At 46.0% G+C, this 17,073-nt stretch overlaps 1 protein-coding gene and 2 non-coding genes across 3 annotated transcripts; 1 reads left to right on the top strand and 2 right to left on the bottom strand.

Annotated features, from left to right (window-relative positions):
• Positions 1-1,281: 1,281 nt before the first annotated feature.
• On the top strand, positions 1,282-4,464 carry LOC127592006 (serine/threonine-protein kinase Nek2-like). Its single transcript, XM_052052368.1, has 6 exons — positions 1,282-1,443; positions 1,846-2,063; positions 3,553-3,733; positions 3,814-3,866; positions 3,949-4,075; positions 4,163-4,464. Exons 1-6 carry the CDS (start codon positions 1,297-1,299, stop codon positions 4,439-4,441), a joined length of 1,005 nt encoding a protein of 334 aa, XP_051908328.1. The 5' UTR covers positions 1,282-1,296; the 3' UTR covers positions 4,442-4,464.
• Positions 4,465-15,486: 11,022 nt separating this feature from the next.
• Positions 15,487-15,559, bottom strand: trnaa-agc (transfer RNA alanine (anticodon AGC)). Its single transcript has one exon. It is a non-coding gene; the product is annotated as a tRNA-Ala (tRNA).
• Positions 15,560-15,658: 99 nt separating this feature from the next.
• Positions 15,659-15,731, bottom strand: trnaa-agc (transfer RNA alanine (anticodon AGC)). The gene has a single exon. It is a non-coding gene; the product is annotated as a tRNA-Ala (tRNA).
• Positions 15,732-17,073: the final 1,342 nt, after the last annotated feature.

Consider the following 17,073-nt stretch of genomic DNA (forward strand, 5'->3'; position numbering starts at 1 on the left):
GGATAGAGTCGGTAATCTCGGGGGGCTAAATGGGGATGAAAAAGAATAAATAGGAAGTATTTTGACTGAAAAGCACTTTTTTTTTTTTACTGGTAGTCCAGTGGTTAGCACGTTGGGTTCACAGTGCAGAGGTACCGGGTTCGATTCCAGCTCCAGCCTCTCTGTGTGGAGTTTGCATGTTCTCCCCGGGCCTGCGTGGGTTTTCTCCGGGTGCTCCGGTTTCCTCCCACATTCCAAAAATGTGCGTGGCAGGCTGATTGAACACTCAAAATTGTCCCTAAGTGTGAGTGTGAGTGCAAATGGTTGTTCGTTTCTGTGTGCTCTGCGATTGGCTGGCAACCGATTCAGGGTGTCCCCCGCCTACTGCCCGAAGACAGCTGGGATAGGCTCCAGCACCCCCCCGCGACCCTAGTGAGGATCAAGCGGCTCGGAAGATGAATGAATGAATGAATGAATACTCGGAGGCCGTACTGATGGCGGAGTGGTTGGTATGTGCTGTGGTGTGGATTGGATTCTCAGTCTTAGCGTCCCGATACGAAGCCCGATCGAAAAAACAGCGGGTTGCATCAAAGAAGCATCAACACACACATCGAAGAGTGTGGGCAAATCCGACATGATGACAAAGCACAGTTCTACGTGACAACAAGCTCTAATGTTTGAAAAATAGTGTCCGTTACTTTGAGTCCAATTGAAAACGACTCATGTGAGAGATGCTTGCCAAATAGTGGCAAATCTTAATTGAATTACTTGCTAACAAAGGGCACAAGTTTCACAGGTCTGATGGGCGTGCATGTGAATCGGCCATTTATTCAAATCCAATCATATGATTGTCGTGTTGATGACCACCAAAACCTACTGAGTACTCAATGAAGTGAAACTCATTTAAAACAGCGCGCCGCGCCTTTCGGAAACAACGCCATATGCGGAATCTGCCGAAGCCAACGCACAAACGTTAACAAATTCATATCGTCATGATTGGTAAACATCACATGATCATCTCGATCCATTTGATCATTGTCTCTTTCTTTTTGCATGATGACCCGAACTCTAAATCCCGTCAATGGAGTCCTATCATTCAAGAGGAGTGTGGAGGAAAAATCCGACCAATCACAATGGAGAGTTAGCCGCAGCATTTAAAGCCTCGCTGACCATCGGCTGTCATCAATTCAAATAACACCGGCAGGGAAAAAACAGACATTACCGGCACAGAAAATCGATCACAAATTTAAATTTTTTATGAATTGAAACCGCCAACGACGTTTCCATGCAAAAAGGTCAAGAAAGAGGCTATGCTGTATGGAAAATGTCGACTCGCTGAGGTTGCTGACCTTAGCAAATAACATCAACATGGCATCAACGCTCGCCGGATACGATGTGCTTTACACAATTGCTTTGGGTTTCCATGGAAGATGCCAGAAGATACGACGGAAATCTGATGGAAAAGTGAGTAAATATGCTACTGAGAGTTTTTCGTTTTGCAGACAATTCTGCTTTTGAACAAAACGGTAAACAGTTGACACGAGTACAAATATTTTCATATGTCCTTAATAATATGGAGGTAATGCCAGAGGCGATGAAAAAAAACTATGGATTTTTTTTTTAAAGGCCTGCTATTCAACTCCTTTAATTAATAAGCTAACAAAAACAAAAACGGAAAGGAAGAAAGAATAATACACACTCTGAAGTACAAAAGTCAAAATGTTTTGATCATGAATACAAAGAGAAATAAAAGCAAACCGTTGGATACTACTTCTATGCAACCAAAGTAACCGAATGGAATCATTCTTCCACTTATTGTCAATATAAATGCTGCTCTCCACTGACATGCCAACTTACTCCGCAAAGGTTCTGGTATGGAAAGAGATGCATTACAACACTTTGACCGAGAGTGAGACGCAGGCGCTGATCTTGAAGCTGAACTTCTTCAAGAAGCTGAAGCACCCGAACGTTGCGAGATGTTACGACTGCATCATCGACAGCGCCGACACTAAGCTCTACATTGTGATGGAGGACTGCACCGGTGACACCCTGGCGAGCCTCATTGCCTCTGCCTCAAGGGAAAGGTGATTTTTTTTATTTTTTTTTGCTGGAAGCTTCTTCAGGTAATGATCATTCCGAGTAAGACTACTCAACTGTATTGATAGAGCAGTTTCAAACAGCCACCGCTGCATACAAAGTGCTGTACATACAACAACTAACATATACAACAGCAAAGCAACACATCGGTAACAAAGACAGTAGGAAGCACCGAACAGCAAAACCAAACAAAACTCCATGACAAGCACAGCTGTACAAATCAGTACAGTGGTCACTTCATGGGGTACACAGTTTCATGACATCAGAAGGGAAACAGTCAACAATGTTTAGTAGATATGAGCTGGAAGCAAAGGACATGAATGGCTGACACCAAGCTATTCTGTGTAAAGTAAGTACATCCATCTCCAGCCTCTCGCGTGCATATGCAAATGCAGCAGCGTGCATTTTCAGTGTAAGAATTGGATCACCTACCAGTTGAACTTGTCATGTTGCGTGATGGTAGAGGACTCACAAAGCAGGTAGGCAGGCAGGGTGGGTTGAAGAAAATGTAATCCCAAAACATTGGAAAAATTAAGTCCGAGGTCCACAAAATGCTGAAAACCAAAGTCACAACAAAAACAAACAAACAAAAAGCAAAGGCAGGAGCACCGACGGACGTGGCAGGACGACGACAATCCAGCAGAGACTGATGACATCACGAGGAACACCTGGGCGAGAAGCAAAGGGGTTGCCACAGCTGGTTGGTTGACGCAGGGGACCCGCATGACCAGAACTGGTGGACACAAAAACAAACAAGGAAGACCAACAAAGGCACATACTCATCATGTTATGTATTGCATACATTCATGGCTTGAATCTAAATGTAAATCTAAATCCATTAATTCATGCGGGGGTTTTTTTTGCATTTTTTTGTCGTTTGTAATTGAAAATCTCCTCTCCAGTTAAACAACTACAAAATATTGTAAAACAATCAAATGCTCTGTGTGTAATCCATATCATCGTTGTAATTGTTAAGGGACCCCAGAAGGTTTTTTTTCACTGCATATTTTTAAAATATGTCCGTCAGATATTGCATTCTATAGATATTGTGCAGGCGGCCCGGTAGTCCAGTGGTTAGCACGTCGGCTTCACAGTGCAGAGGTACCGGGTTCGATTCCAGCTCCGGCCTCCCTGTGTGGAGTTTGCATGTTCTCCCCGGGCCTGCGTGGGTTTTCTCCGGGTACTCCGGTTTCCTCCCACATTCCAAAAACATGTGTGGCAGGCTGATTGGACGCTCTAAATTGTCCCTAGGTGTGTGTGTGAGTGCGAATGGTTGTTCGTTTCTGTGTGCCCTGCGATTGGCTGGCAACCGATTTAGGGTGACCCCCGCCTAGTGCCCGAAGACAGCTGGGATAGGCTCCAGCACCCCCCGCGACCCTAGTGAGGATCAAGCGGCTCGGAAGATGAATGAATGAATGAAAGATATTGTGCAATATAGTATCTCATTGTCATGTTTTTTTTTTTTTTAAATGCTAGGCGTCATTTGGATGAACGATTTATCCTGCGAGTCATTGCCCAGCTCACATCAGCCTTGAAAAAGTTTCACAGGAAGCGTAACGGCAGGCCCGGTTTCCTTCATCACAATTTGAAAGCAAGCAACATCTTCCTGGACAGCGAGCAGAACGTCAAACTTGGAAAGCCCTCTTGCACGTCCGCGGTGAGTAGAATGACCATTTTTGGTAAGTGGCTGTGCGGATGCTTCGACTCCTAAAGTGCTTTTCATGTTTGGTTTTTCAGGAATGTGACATCTTCTCACTGGGCTGTTTACTGTACGAGTTGTGTACTCTATGGTAACTTTTTCAAACCCTGCCTACCGACTGGATATTTGTTGAGTAAAAGGTCTCTCATGTGGTCTTGATTTCTCCTTGACAGCCGTTATTTTCCCACCCCGGACCAAAAAGTGCTTGCCGATAATATGCCAGCGGGGACTATGAGAAGAGTCCCGGGACAGTACTCTGAGGAACTACGAATGCTGCTCAACAACATGCTCAACTTGACGGTGAGTCATGTATTTGTTGATTACTGTACAGACGTTACAAAAAAAAAAACAACAACAAAAAAAGTGTGAACTTTGACCTTTGACCAGGACTACCCGAGACCATCGGCGGACTCCATCCTCCAAAACAACCTGCTGGCTGAAGCAGTCGGGGAGGAAGAGAAGAAGGGTCAGCTTTGGCTTCAGAGGCGTTTAGCAAAAGCAGAGAGGAATAAGAGCGTTTGCTCTTCTCGTAAAAATAAGGAAAACCTCGCACCCGGTCATCCACAGCTCGTCATGCTTCACAACAGACCTCGGAGGCTCCAGACGGACGATCGGCATGCAAGTCGAGTGGACAAAGGCGGGTTTGTCTGTGGCCTCCGGTTCTGACAGAGGGAGAATGTACAGTAAATGTTTGTCATTTTTTAAGATTAAGATTAAGATATCCTTTATTTGTCCCGCAATGGGAAATTACAATCAGAATTCAGAAAATGTAAATGTAAGTTTAATTTTTTATATTTTCAAATAATAACCTTGCTTGTTGTTTCGTCGAGGTTGCATGAATGGAAGTAAGACTGAAGTGTTTTAATGGATTTCAGAAAAAAAAAAAAGAACGGTTTTATAGAACCGTGTGGCCTTCGACTGCAGCAGAAGTGATTTACCCACGAAGGATACCAAAACATGTTCTTCATCGGTGTACTTTGTACACACTTATTGTAAGAAGGAAGAACAATGTGAGCGCTTTGAACAATACAAGGGAAGTACGGAATACTTCATAATCTTACCATTGGGCCACTTCTGACGCTTGCATGTCGAGCACATTGTGTGTAGCTATGCAATGTTTTTTTTGTTTTTTTTTGTTTTGAGTGGCCCCCAGTTGTCAAGATCCAAATTGTACCTGTGGTGACTTTTTCAATGAGCAGTCTATTTGGCAATCATTAAAAGAATGTCGACGCAACAAGATTATGGTCCAGACCAGTCTACATCTTTACCATGTATCACCATGCCTGTCAACTGTTTTTGTTTTCAATGTTAAAGGGTTGGTGGGGAAGGGGGTGGTGGGGAAGGAGGTGTGGGGGGGTGTCTCCACTTTGCTCCTTCCAACCAACAGAAGTTAAAACCGCTTCGCCTTAGTTTTGACTAAAGGACTGTCTCCCGTAAATATTCCTTGTGATAAACATCAAACTAGAGAAGGGGCCCTTGAGAGGAAATGAAAAAGGGGAAGGTGGTAAAAGAAAAGCCAAACAAAGTGTGACATCAAGCCCCGTCATGCAGCAAAGTAGAGGCAAGATAAATGACAAGGAAGGAAATGAAAAGAATAGGAGAGCAGAGATGGCGCGGGGATGTGACTGAGGAAAATATTGAAACTCGAAAAGGAAGATGGAGGGGGGCAGATAGTACTCGAGTTAAGGTCAGCCAAAGCTTTTTAATTTAGTTGGCTGGAATTTGTTGACATTTACGGCAGGGGTCACCATTGACGACCAGCAACAATGTCAAGTTGTTTGTGACATTGCCTCCATTTGCCGTCTGATGGGAAATGTCCGAAAAGCCATTCTCCAATGCTAATTAGCCTCCGATGTGAAATGGCATTGGCTTTTTTCCGGGTTCTCTTTCATTCACCTTAATTCCCTCGAACTGATTTGGGAATAATGAAGGAGAAGGTAGCAGCCGCACGAATTGCGTTCAACGGAGATGCGGCATCGTGATCAACACAATTTTTTTTTCCTCCCGCGACTTATAAAACACGTTGCTCTGACTTCCTGGTTTGACACAAACAAGGGTATCCTCTATTGCTCACAGAGGTGCAATAAACTACACAATCGCAGACACTCATAAAACCTAAAGGGGGGGGGGGGGAATCTCTTTTTTGACCAAAAGGCCACAAACATACAAGCTTTCACACACATATGCAAACGCACAAAAAAAAAATCATGATAATTATAAAAGTGCAGGTGAAAAAAGACCATTTGTGCATGGGGGGGGGGGGGGGTAGACGATTTATTTGGTCAGAAGAGGAGCAGATGTTTTTCTTCAGACCGCCATCTTCTTGTCGGCCGCATCAAATTAAAACGGAAGAAAAATTGGACAGGGAGCACAAATTATTGTCAGAGGTACAACACAACGCCGCCGAAAGAAACGCACGGGTTGGAGGAATTAAACACCGCTCTTCTCTAATAACTTTACGATCCTCCGGAAGCTCAACGGGAAGGAAAAATGGCAGATGACATACGCGGCAGAAAGGTCGTCACGTGACGCAAGGCACACAAAGGCCGGCTCTCAACGGAGACCTTGGCAAATAATCCGAGAGAGGAAGAATATAAAGACTAACAATCGCAACTGTACTAGCGAAACCAAACCCCGAAAACAATCTTCTGTAGGAACCAAGAACAGCGTACGACTGTATTTAATTGTACACAACGTGTACATACCTCCTCGGTATATGACACCCGGTATGTTGTAAAACTTGCATCCAGAGCAAAAAAAAAAAAAAATGCACCTGCCCCGTCACCACGGTAACAGCGTGGAGCGATTGTAATCACACAATTAGCGGAGGCTCATGGGAAATAAAGTGAGACGAATGAGTCCTCGGGAGGAAGTGTGAATGGTGGGAGAGGGTGAAGATGGAAAGAGAGCGACGGAGAGCAAAGTGCTGAACGCAGACAATGCAGAGAGAATGAGAAGCAAAACCGCAATCACATGAATAAAGAATTCAACATTGCGAAATTTTCATGCCCGCATTTCGGGCCGCGTCCACCACCAATAAAAACGCCATAATGCCGAAAAGCACAACGTTGCTTCATTCATAATGCGCGGGCGTGCGTGCGTGCGTGATGTAAAGCCCGATAGGCCGGCAACTCGCCAGTAAACGCCACTGCTGACGCGCAGCCTCATCACGTAAGGTCATCAGCAGTCGGTTTCCACCCGCTCGGCGCTTGATGACAGCTCCTACTACTGGAGGAGGTGGGCGATGCAAGCCTTTGCGCTATGGGTTGGACGTGAGGACAACATCAGAGGATGGCAATGAAATAAAAAAAATCTCTTGAGTTATGTCATGGGATGTTTTTTATGAACTATAAGACAGCTTTGAAATTCAGTCTCGAGGGATATAAACTCCCTTCGGACCCAATCTTTTTTTTTTTTTACAGTCCTCTGATGTAACACACCTACTGATGCCCCAAGCTCAATTGCTCTTTCTTCTTCTTCGTTTTTAATATAGATCTCCCTCCAAGCCCACCTATTTTTGTCGGCATCTTTTACTCTGCGGGAATTAACGGAATTTGTGAACCTTAGCATTTGATTGCAGACTATTCCTTTGAGATTTTTTGGGGGGGGCTGGGGGGGGTGACACGCTGTATAACGTTCTAACTCCACAAGGGCTTAGATGGGCTCCAGGTCAGTTTGGACCGAGGTATAGACATGTGATTTAAAAAAAAAAAAAAAAAAAGGAACAAAATGATGGATGAAGCAAATTGTCGAACAGACCTTTAATATTAATATATGTAGGGTCACCACGCAAAAAAAAAAAAAAAAAGTGTAGCTATAGTATGGTCGGCGTTTCCTGGTCCGCGGGGCAATTTGTGCTTGCCTTTCATGGGAGGGGAGAATGTGGCCCTCCATACAGCAAACGATGTAAACATGTAAGGTTTCATTTTTTTTTTTTTTTTCATGAGAGTTTGTGTCTCTTTCATGAGCCAGGCAACATTCATTGTTTGCCCGGAGGATGCTTACATCTACATTAGAACCAGAATATTATTATTGTCATCATCACAAACACAAAAATGAAAGCAAATAATAGCCGGTGGTTTGATTTTTTGTGTGTGTGTGGGGGGGGGGGGGGGGGGTGCACGCTGAAGGGCAATTTTGAGGAGTTAAATATAGTTTGCATGAGTGGCAGCAAAAGGATGTGGATGAGAAATGTGCTGCCCGGCGATAAAGATGGTTGGCTCAATTTTTTTTGCTCTCCTCATTGTCTGCTTAATGAGTGCCGGTTGCTGATTGTTGCATGACTGTCTGTTATCTCTTATTGGGCAGACTACATTACACTAAAAAGATGCGCGTTATCTTGCTCAAGAGATAATTATAGATTGTGTATGCAGATTTGCTGTAATGGCTATGGCTCATTTGTTATCGTTTGTTGAAACAGTGAAGCATAATAGTGGGTTCGTTTATAGCAGTGCGAGTGAGTAGCGGAGTGTTGCAAGAACACTTCCCTGCAAACGTTTCCATCAACTGGACTGGAAAAGATCACCAAGATCTGTGGGCAAGCCGTTCTGCAGTCCCACCTCATTGTTATGCCTAAAATTAGCATGAAAAATTAGCATTAGCTTCTATGAAGAGCACCTCCATACAGAGGTATAGGGAGCGGCGCTGTTTCCGTTTGGCAACGTAAACAGTTAAACTGCTGCATCGGCAAGATCAAATGATATTGTCTTCAAGCTAAGCGCTCCATCCAAATCGGTCACGATGAATAGTCAGGTCGTCGTAATTTCCGCTGCATGTCAATGAGACGTTTGAAGAGGAGGAGAATGACTTTGAACTGGATGCCTTGATGAATTGGCAGTCGTTGGGGGGGTTTTGAGGATACGAGTGATCTGTTCATTTCTATTAGCACAGCAGAGAATTCTATCCCAAGTATGTTGTTCCTTTGTCAAGCCACCAAAAGAGAAAACTAAATGAAGTCAAGCCAAATATGTTCCAATTCACCAGTAATGAACTGCTCTCTCGACATTTACAGCACAGTCCCTCTGTATCATACAGGGGGGGGGGGGGTCGTACTTGGTCAGCCTTCTATCGACTTTCCATTCATAGTGCAGCAAGCACCGGCACCTTTAATCAATAGACCTTAATGCCTCTATTATAATCCTCACTAGAATTTAGATTCCATTGATCAGCGCTGCTTTAGTTTCAAGAGTGTTGAGCCCGCGTGAGAGACGACAAGGAAATTTTCATGTAACGCGTACAGAAAGACAGGTAGTCCTAGACCCGTGTGGGAACTCTTCAGCGGTGGGGGAATCATGCTCATTTTTCAGATTCAAGATTTGATACGTGCTCTTTTCATATGAATCGGAAGAGGCAAGAAAAAGCATCATGTCGATCAAAACCGTTTTGTACTTGAAATGCAACCGAGCTTTGGGGGCTACGTGCGCCTGGTGGTTTTTATTTTATTTTAACCATTCAAAAATAACAAATGAGATTAGTTCAATCACACAAAAACAGGAACAAATACAATTATTTCACAAATACTCACAGGCTGAAATATTCCACGACGAGGAGAGCAACCCGGAACAAAAACAAGAGAAATGGCACACAAGAGCAATAGTCCGAGACAAGAAGTCAGAGTCCTTAAGTGGGCCTCCACTTGAGTACCTTGATCAGGCACAGGTGAACCAAGGGTGACGCCCCACACTCCAGCTGGTGCTGAGAAAAAAAACAAAAGAACAAAACAAAGCGGAACATGACACGCCAAGTGCAAAAACAAAGTGCCAGGAGCCGATTTGTTGTTTGTTCATTAGCAGCACTTTGTTACACAAATATTGCGCAACTATTTTTACAGACATATAGCTTCTGAAGCAACCCCGTGCTAGACCACATTATGTTGCATTTTGGGAATCAGGCTTCCCACGGCTGCCGGAAACATCGCGTAAACGTAGCTGAACGCCAGGCGTACTGGAGGCTGGCGGTCTCCTGTAAACACAGATTGCGATTACAATCCCGTTAATTACTGCTGCCTTTTGTCCTTGGCAGGTAAACCGCAAATAGATGACGGAAGCAGCCCAACCTACCGGAAAGACCAACTCTTGTTTAACTTCCATCCATCCATCCATCCATTTTCTGAACCGCTTAATCCTCACTAGGGTCGCGGGGGGTGCTGGAGCCTATCCCAGCCGTCTTCGGGCAGTAGGCGGGGGACACCCTGAACAGGTTGCCGGGCAACCGCAGGGTACACATCAACAAACCACCATTCACGCTCACAATCACACCTAGGGACAATTTAGAGCGTCCAATCAGCCTACCATGCATGTTTTTGGAATGTGGGAGGAAACCGGAGCACCCGGAGAAAACCCACGCAGGCCCGGGGAGAACATGCAAACTCCACACAGGGAGGCCGGAGCTGGAATCAAACCCGGTACCTCTGCACTGTGAAGCCGACGTGCTAACCACTGGACTACCGGGCCGCCTATTTAACTTCCATTATCTCCCGAACAAGCGACATGGTCCAACCTTGTTATCAGCCGCCGTAGCTGCTTATTTCCTCTCCTTTCTTCTACTCCTTTTCCCTCTATCTTTTTCCAACACCTTTCTGGCGGGACATTAATTCCAGGGATGCGCGTGCAATGCCACTTATTGCTTTAGCATCAAATGTGGAGCTTGATGAAGTGTTTTATTACTTATTTAGGCCAGAATGCCAAGGTTGATTACCTCTAGCGCACACTGTTTACTGTTGCTGTCTGCGGCGCATCTATAGAGGAGTGTGTGTGTGTGTGTGTGTGTGTGTGTTGATCCGCAAGCAATCAAAGTGTATTGCTGAAGGCAATGAAGTTGAGATTGTCTTTGTGACTTGAACTTACTTATGACTCGGGGGCGGTTATTTTCTTGTGAGCATCGCATGTTGCCTGAATATAAGAAGTCGGAGTTACATACATTCATCAAGTGCAGACGTGTATTACGCTTAGCATTACGCTAAGAAAAAAAATAATAATAATTGGAAAGCTTAGATGTACTGTCGGTTGCTCGTCGAAAAACCCAAAAAGGGATTCGGACTTGCCGCATGAATGAAAGATGGATATCGACATCTGTAAGAGAAGCTTGGGCTGTGTGCCGCATCGATCTCGATTCTTTATTCTGATACGGCAGAAGGGCCTATAATCCTTAAAAAAAAAAAAAAATCACCCGTCATCTACAAAGTCACCGTCCTTCCCAAAGGGAAACTCCCAGCCCAGGTTGCATCAAAGTCAGAATTCAAATGGCATAATCAAAAGTCCTACAAAAAAAAAAAAGACTCCTAAAACCAGTCCGTAAAGGATCAACAGATCTCATCTGAATGCCGTTATTTGTAATATACGAATCGAACAAATTCTCATTCACTTAAAATGCATCACATGCGATTCAGAATCTTCGTATAATCATAACGTCGCCTCAGATTGGCTTTGACTTTCCACAGCTCAGCGGCGCTGACCCTTAATACGGAATCTAATCTGCTACCTCATTTGCAAGGGAAATGCTGCACAATTTACAAGAAGGGAGCCTGTGTCATCTACGGAGACAAAATCATAGTATGTATTTTTGTTTTTCCGTCACGCATGACTACTCCACGGTGGAGGATGAAATGCATGCGCTGTGATCTCCGCGCGTCCCCCGTTACCTGGATCCAGATTGGCCGTGCTTGGGCTAGCATACGCAGGCATGTCCCCATTACCATACACTTTCATATACTGCCGCTAATCCACACAGAGAGAGAGATAAAAAAAAAAACCAAGGGTGACACGGTTGTGACGGTTCCATTTCGCTTTTGACAAGGAAAGAAATGTAAATGACTTGGCAACAAACAAAAAAGGGAAAAGCAGTCCGCCACGTTTCGCGCGTTAAAGCATCCACTCACGTTCTGATGGTAGAAGCTTTTGCTTATCTGAATTCTCTCTCCATCTGGCTGGATGCAATTTGGCAAAACAATACGCAACACGGTCACAGTCGTTTTTTTGCTCATGTTCAAATGTCACGTGTTGCTTTGACTCAATCAACCCTCCTTCCAAAAAAAAAATGGGGGGGTGGCTAGAGCATATGGTTTGGGTTTGTTTTTTTTTTTAAAACGGTGCAAATGCTCATTGGAGGCTTATCCAAGCCCGCCACCAAGACTTCGGTGTTGGCGGCGAGCTTGTCGGTCGTTTTTGAAAGTGCGTCTGTGTGAACGCGGATGTTGTCGTCCTTAAAACTTTTCAAAAGAAAAGTGTTTGCTCTAAATAGAGATTTGGAGAATTTGGCCATGGACTGCCTCTGGTATGAATGGGGATGAAAGCACAGGTTGGGACCCCCCTCCCCACCATCCCGAAAGGGGGGAGGGGGAACATAAGTCGCGTTGCGGCTTGGGGCTGCAGTTGGAGTGGCATCTCCCCCATTTTGCATATCCAACTCTCGGTGCGTTTGCCTGTGATTGGATTCCGTTGCCTTTGGTCCACACCGGATACAAGCGGCCGAAATGAGTTTTCTCCGCAGGGTGTCCGGGCTCCCCCTTAGAGATAAGGTGAGAAGCTCGGTCATCCGGGAGGGGCTCCGAGTCGAGTCGCTTCTCCTCCACATCGAGAGGAGCCAGATGAGGTGGCTTGGGCATCTGATTCGGATGCCTCCTGAACGCCTCCCCGGTGAGGTGTTCCGGGCATGTCCCACCGGGAGGAGACCCCGAGGAAGACCCAGGACACGCTGGAGAGACTATGTCACCCAGCTTTCCTGGGAACACCTCGGGATCCCCCGGGGAGAGCTGGAAGAAGTAGCTAGGGAGAGGGAAGTCTGGGCTTCCCTGCTGAAGCTGTTGCCCCCGCGACACGGCCCCGGATAAGCGGTAGAAGATGGATGGATGGATGGATGGTCCACACCCCATCACCGAGGTTCTATTTTAACACGTTTCCTTCTCGAGGAGAAGTGTGAGATGAGCGACACCGTCTTCCAATCAGATCTATGAACAGATCAAACAAAAACGCAGACAAGTTCAACCATGTCAGCCCCCCCCCATGTGCCGTATCGACTGCTCAGACTCAGTTGCGTTACATTTATTGAACGTGAGAAACGGAGCGGGAAATGAGCTCGCGCGACAAATGCTCCAAGTGGTGTTCAAATCCTTCGCCTGACTTCGAGGACTCCCAATTTGGAGCGATTCGTATCTGCACTGCCGGAGACAACGGCGACGCTTCGCTTATCAGCCTCCCTCATCGAGAAAACAGCCTCCGGAGATTAGGAGGCTGTGCGAAAGACGTCGCTTCTGCTGCCGGCGACGCCTTTCATGTCCTTTTAGCGACTCTCAAGGTCACATCCGAATTCCGAGCTGCAAGTTTGTAGCGTTGGAAGTGGCGAACGCAGCATGAAGCGGGTCTTTATCTTCAGTAAGCACATGGCGGCGGGCCCGAGTAATTACCTCAAAGTGAAGTTCACGTATGAGCATTTGGAATATAAGCTTTGCCGCATATTTACCCTCAAAGGACAACAAAGCCATTCTCAGTTAATGAATTAATCACTTCTGGGCCCGGCGATTTGAACTCTCATCTCGATGGCGTTGAACCACCTTGAATGCACTATTCGGTTTGGATAGAGTCCAAACCCCAGAGGTGAAAATAATATGTCAGAGCGCTTGTTTGCTGATGCAAAGCGGCCATGACCGGCCAGCGCTGGCTGGATCAAGTGCAGACTGCTAATGCTTCCTCCTGCTCTCACACACACACACACGGGCTAGCTGCTCAAGCAAACCCGCGCGTGAGAAGCATACACGCGCATACGAAGCTACAGAATCATGCGAGATGATGCAGTGTCTTTTTCATGCAAATCAGATTCCGAATTGTAGATGCAAATACAAGCAGGTATCTTGTGAAAGCCTTCCAGAGTGGATTGGGATTGCCTGGCCTAAAGAGGGGCCAAGTTTGTACGTTTCTGCCATCTAGCGGCCAAAACGGGAGCTGTGGCTCACCACCAACCTCATAATGTAAAATTTACTTTTTTTTTTTTTTTTTAATTCTGTGCATACAAAAAGTTGGGTCTCTGGAGTGCGAGTAAATCATTTGTTATCCACCGATTTTCCCGAAAATGAGTCTTTCTGCACTTCGACTCTGTGGGACCGCTTCACGTCATGTCCGCCCTGACGCGTTATTGTTATAGAACTCAAAAAAAACCTGCTCAATGCGTACAGTACAGCCCGTGTGACCCTTCCTTCTAAATTGAACTCTCTATTTGCAGAGCCTGCAGTTTATTTTAGTCATGTCCCCGACTTCTTGTGACCTCTTTTGGACTCTGTTCTGGTGCTGGCAAAAGGGAGTCATGCTAGCCAGGAGGGTCTGAGGTCTGGGAAACGATCTTGGCGTTCTGCAGTGCTCCATATCTATTTCTTTCCATTGCGCTTGGTCATCGCTTAGGAACAAGTGAAACGGGTGCATAGCGCAAAGGTTCTGTCATGTTTGCCGCATAATCGTGTGTGACAGGGAAGGAAAATGTAGCACGCGTGTGGTAAGGAAGCATTATGAGATCATCACATCAGGTGAAAGACCGCAGTGCGACACATAATGAGGAACGTGTCACTGCGGGATTGCATCACTTGGTTTAACACACTGTGCGTCTTGTGATTAGCGTCCGCCCCACTGGCTCCGTTTGTACGTGTGAGGTGTATATGGATATCATGCACGCATGCTAACGCGGACGTGATTTCACCGGCCTGGAAACTGGCTGCTGGACCACGTGGACTTTTCATTTCCTATTATGAGTGGCTACAAGGCGCTTGCTCCCTCTTCTCGCCCATTTTCCCCATGCTTACCTGCGAATAAGCCTGACATGAATCATTTTTGATAGAGTTTAGTTTTCTAAACGATGCTGCAGCTCCTCGTTTTTCAACTTGCTTTGAAGTGTAGATTAACTGGAGACTGGAAACTTTTGCCGCAAAGGTTGGTCGACTGTGATCAACGGCAACAGGCCAAGCCGCGACTAGTCCAGCGACTCATCCAAGGTGGTCAAACCTGCCCAACGCCACAAACGAGGGACCCGTCAAGCTCTTATTTCTTACCTTTCGACAGCAACGTTGCAAATGGAGGCAGCGGTGAGGACCTGCTACAAGCTTGTCGCATTTGTCTCTTTGACCAGCAAGTGGAGGGTCTCTGGCAGCACTCTGACTGGAAGCTGCACTGCATGCAGAGTCAAACAAAAAGCAGGTGAGTGTGCTTGAAAATTGAATATGCTGTGCTTTTGGGGTGGAGCTTCCGTCACCCGTCAGCGTGTGGAACATCAAGTGAATCGTGACGCCACATTTCCTGAGGGCCTGCATACAATCAACCAATCAAGGACGGATTGGAATTTTGCAACAGGTCGACTCGACTTTACAACATGGATCAGGTTCTTCAGCACCACCTGGTGGACAAAAGCAGGACAAACACGCACATGTTGAGGGGAAATGTTCATGGAGCTTGCTGAGCAGTTGCCACTCTGCTGCCTGTTGACTCTCTCTCTCACTCTCTCTCTCTCTCCCTGGTGCAACACACCTGATTAAATGATCAGATAATCAGCGACGGGAGACATTGACGTGCATCAAAACACTTGGAAGACGCGGGTATCGAACCTGCTCCTCCTCACACACTACGCTTCAACTATACCATTTGAGTTGATCTCACACGTCTACCGAGTAGTGTTGTGTTGGTCAGCACACATTCATTTTGCTGGAAAATGCGGACATCGAAGTGCTCCAAAAGTTTTGGAGGATGCGGGCATCGATCCCGCTACCTCTCGCATGCTAAGCGAGCGCTCTACCATTTGAGCTAATCCCCCACGTACACCCGGCGTGCCACAAGATCTTGTGTTGGTCAGTGGACGTTCTTTGTGCTGGAAAAAGCGGACATCGAAGTTATCCAAAGGAAAAAAAAGCTTTGGAGGATGCGGGCATCGATCCCGCTACCTCTCGCATGCTAAGCGAGCGCTCTACCATTTGAGCTAATCCCCCACTAGCCTTTAAAGGTTCACAATAAAATTAGATTTAGATGACACCACATTCAAGTACGCAAATGTTACACAACAGCGCACACGCCTCACAACAGTAGTTTGTGGACTAAAAAATATGTTTCCAAATAAATTGTGTTGACTGACATTCAGCCAACATGCAAACCAGGATGTTTCCGTTGCTGCAAAGCAAAGAAAACATCCACGTCGATTCTCTCGAGTTAAGGTTTCAACCTGCAGATCCACACAAAGCGTCTCAGTGTTTCAAACCGCCTAAGGAATGGGATAAATCCAAGACTGCATAATCCACAAGATTTAAGGTCCGCTGGTATTTTATGTGTGTGGGCAAATCCGGCAGGTAGACCGGCTCAAATACACACGAGCATTGATGCACTGTGTGTTTGGTTTGTTTGCAGGCAGTCTGCATGCAGGCGTGGAGGTTATGGGTCGTGGGGGTGCTGGCTGGCTGGCTGGGTGTGTGTGTGTGTGTGGGGGGGGGGGGTAGTTTTTTTAAACAAGGCTATGCTGTTTGCATCTCGGCGCGGCCTGCGGTACACCTACAGGAAATCTCGTGTTGCTGCCAGCCATTCAAAGTAAACACATCTGTAGGCACCAAGCGGCCACCTTTGCTCCGCTCAATCATTTATTCATGTGCACTTTCACAAATCCTTGTGAAAGGAGTCACGCTACACCGATTCTGGTCACTTTGGCCGCCACCGCAGGTTGTTCTCTAGTTTCAAACTTCTCCCTTCTTGGCTGACAAACAAATAAATCGATAATTGATGAGAATCATTTGCTTATGTTTTCTGAATAACGTCCTTTTGTGGCATCCCAAAAAGTTGTAACCTTACAGGAATCAAGTGGTGCTTGCAAAAAAAAATGTCTCGCAACGTAATGTCGTGAGAAAAAGGTGAGCTTGACACGAAAGAAAAAGTTGCGGTGAATTGTCTGTTTTCGCTGAGGCTGCAATGTGTTGAACACGTGTTTGGCTCGCCTCCCGCAACATCGGAGAGGAAGCGATGGGCAACATTAGTGCGCGCCATTCCGCTAATTGCGTCCCACTTGCGCAACGCCATGTTGTCCTCCTCGCCGGGTGGGCATCGCGAAGCCGGAGAATTAGAGCATCTCTTTGCCTAAGCTTCTGGATTTGCATGAGCGTGACCTTGGAACATTAAATCTCAAAGGCGTTTAATCCTCAGTGAAAGCACAACACGACCGCCGAACCACTTCACGGTTGAACTCTTGGGCCAAAGAACCTTGACACCGATGGTTTTCTCAACACCGTGTACATGTTTATTGCATATGACGAATATTTGTGTGATTCTTGTGTGTGTGTGCATTGTAAG

The sequence above is a fragment of the Hippocampus zosterae genome, chromosome 19, assembly GCF_025434085.1.
Source record: "Hippocampus zosterae strain Florida chromosome 19, ASM2543408v3, whole genome shotgun sequence".
In the NCBI taxonomy this organism is placed as follows: domain Eukaryota; kingdom Metazoa; phylum Chordata; class Actinopteri; order Syngnathiformes; family Syngnathidae; genus Hippocampus; species Hippocampus zosterae.

Bases quoted from the DNA above. Each gene is read 5' to 3' on its own strand.
- LOC127592006 (XM_052052368.1), top strand. From the start codon at position 1,297: ATGGAAAATGTCGACTCGCTGAGGTTGCTGACCTTAGCAAATAACATC. The intron at 3,734-3,813 runs GTGAGTAGAATG...TTGGTTTTTCAG, and splicing joins AGCCCTCTTGCACGTCCGCG to GAATGTGACATCTTCTCACT. The intron at 3,867-3,948 runs GTAACTTTTTCA...TCTCCTTGACAG, and splicing joins TACGAGTTGTGTACTCTATG to CCGTTATTTTCCCACCCCGG.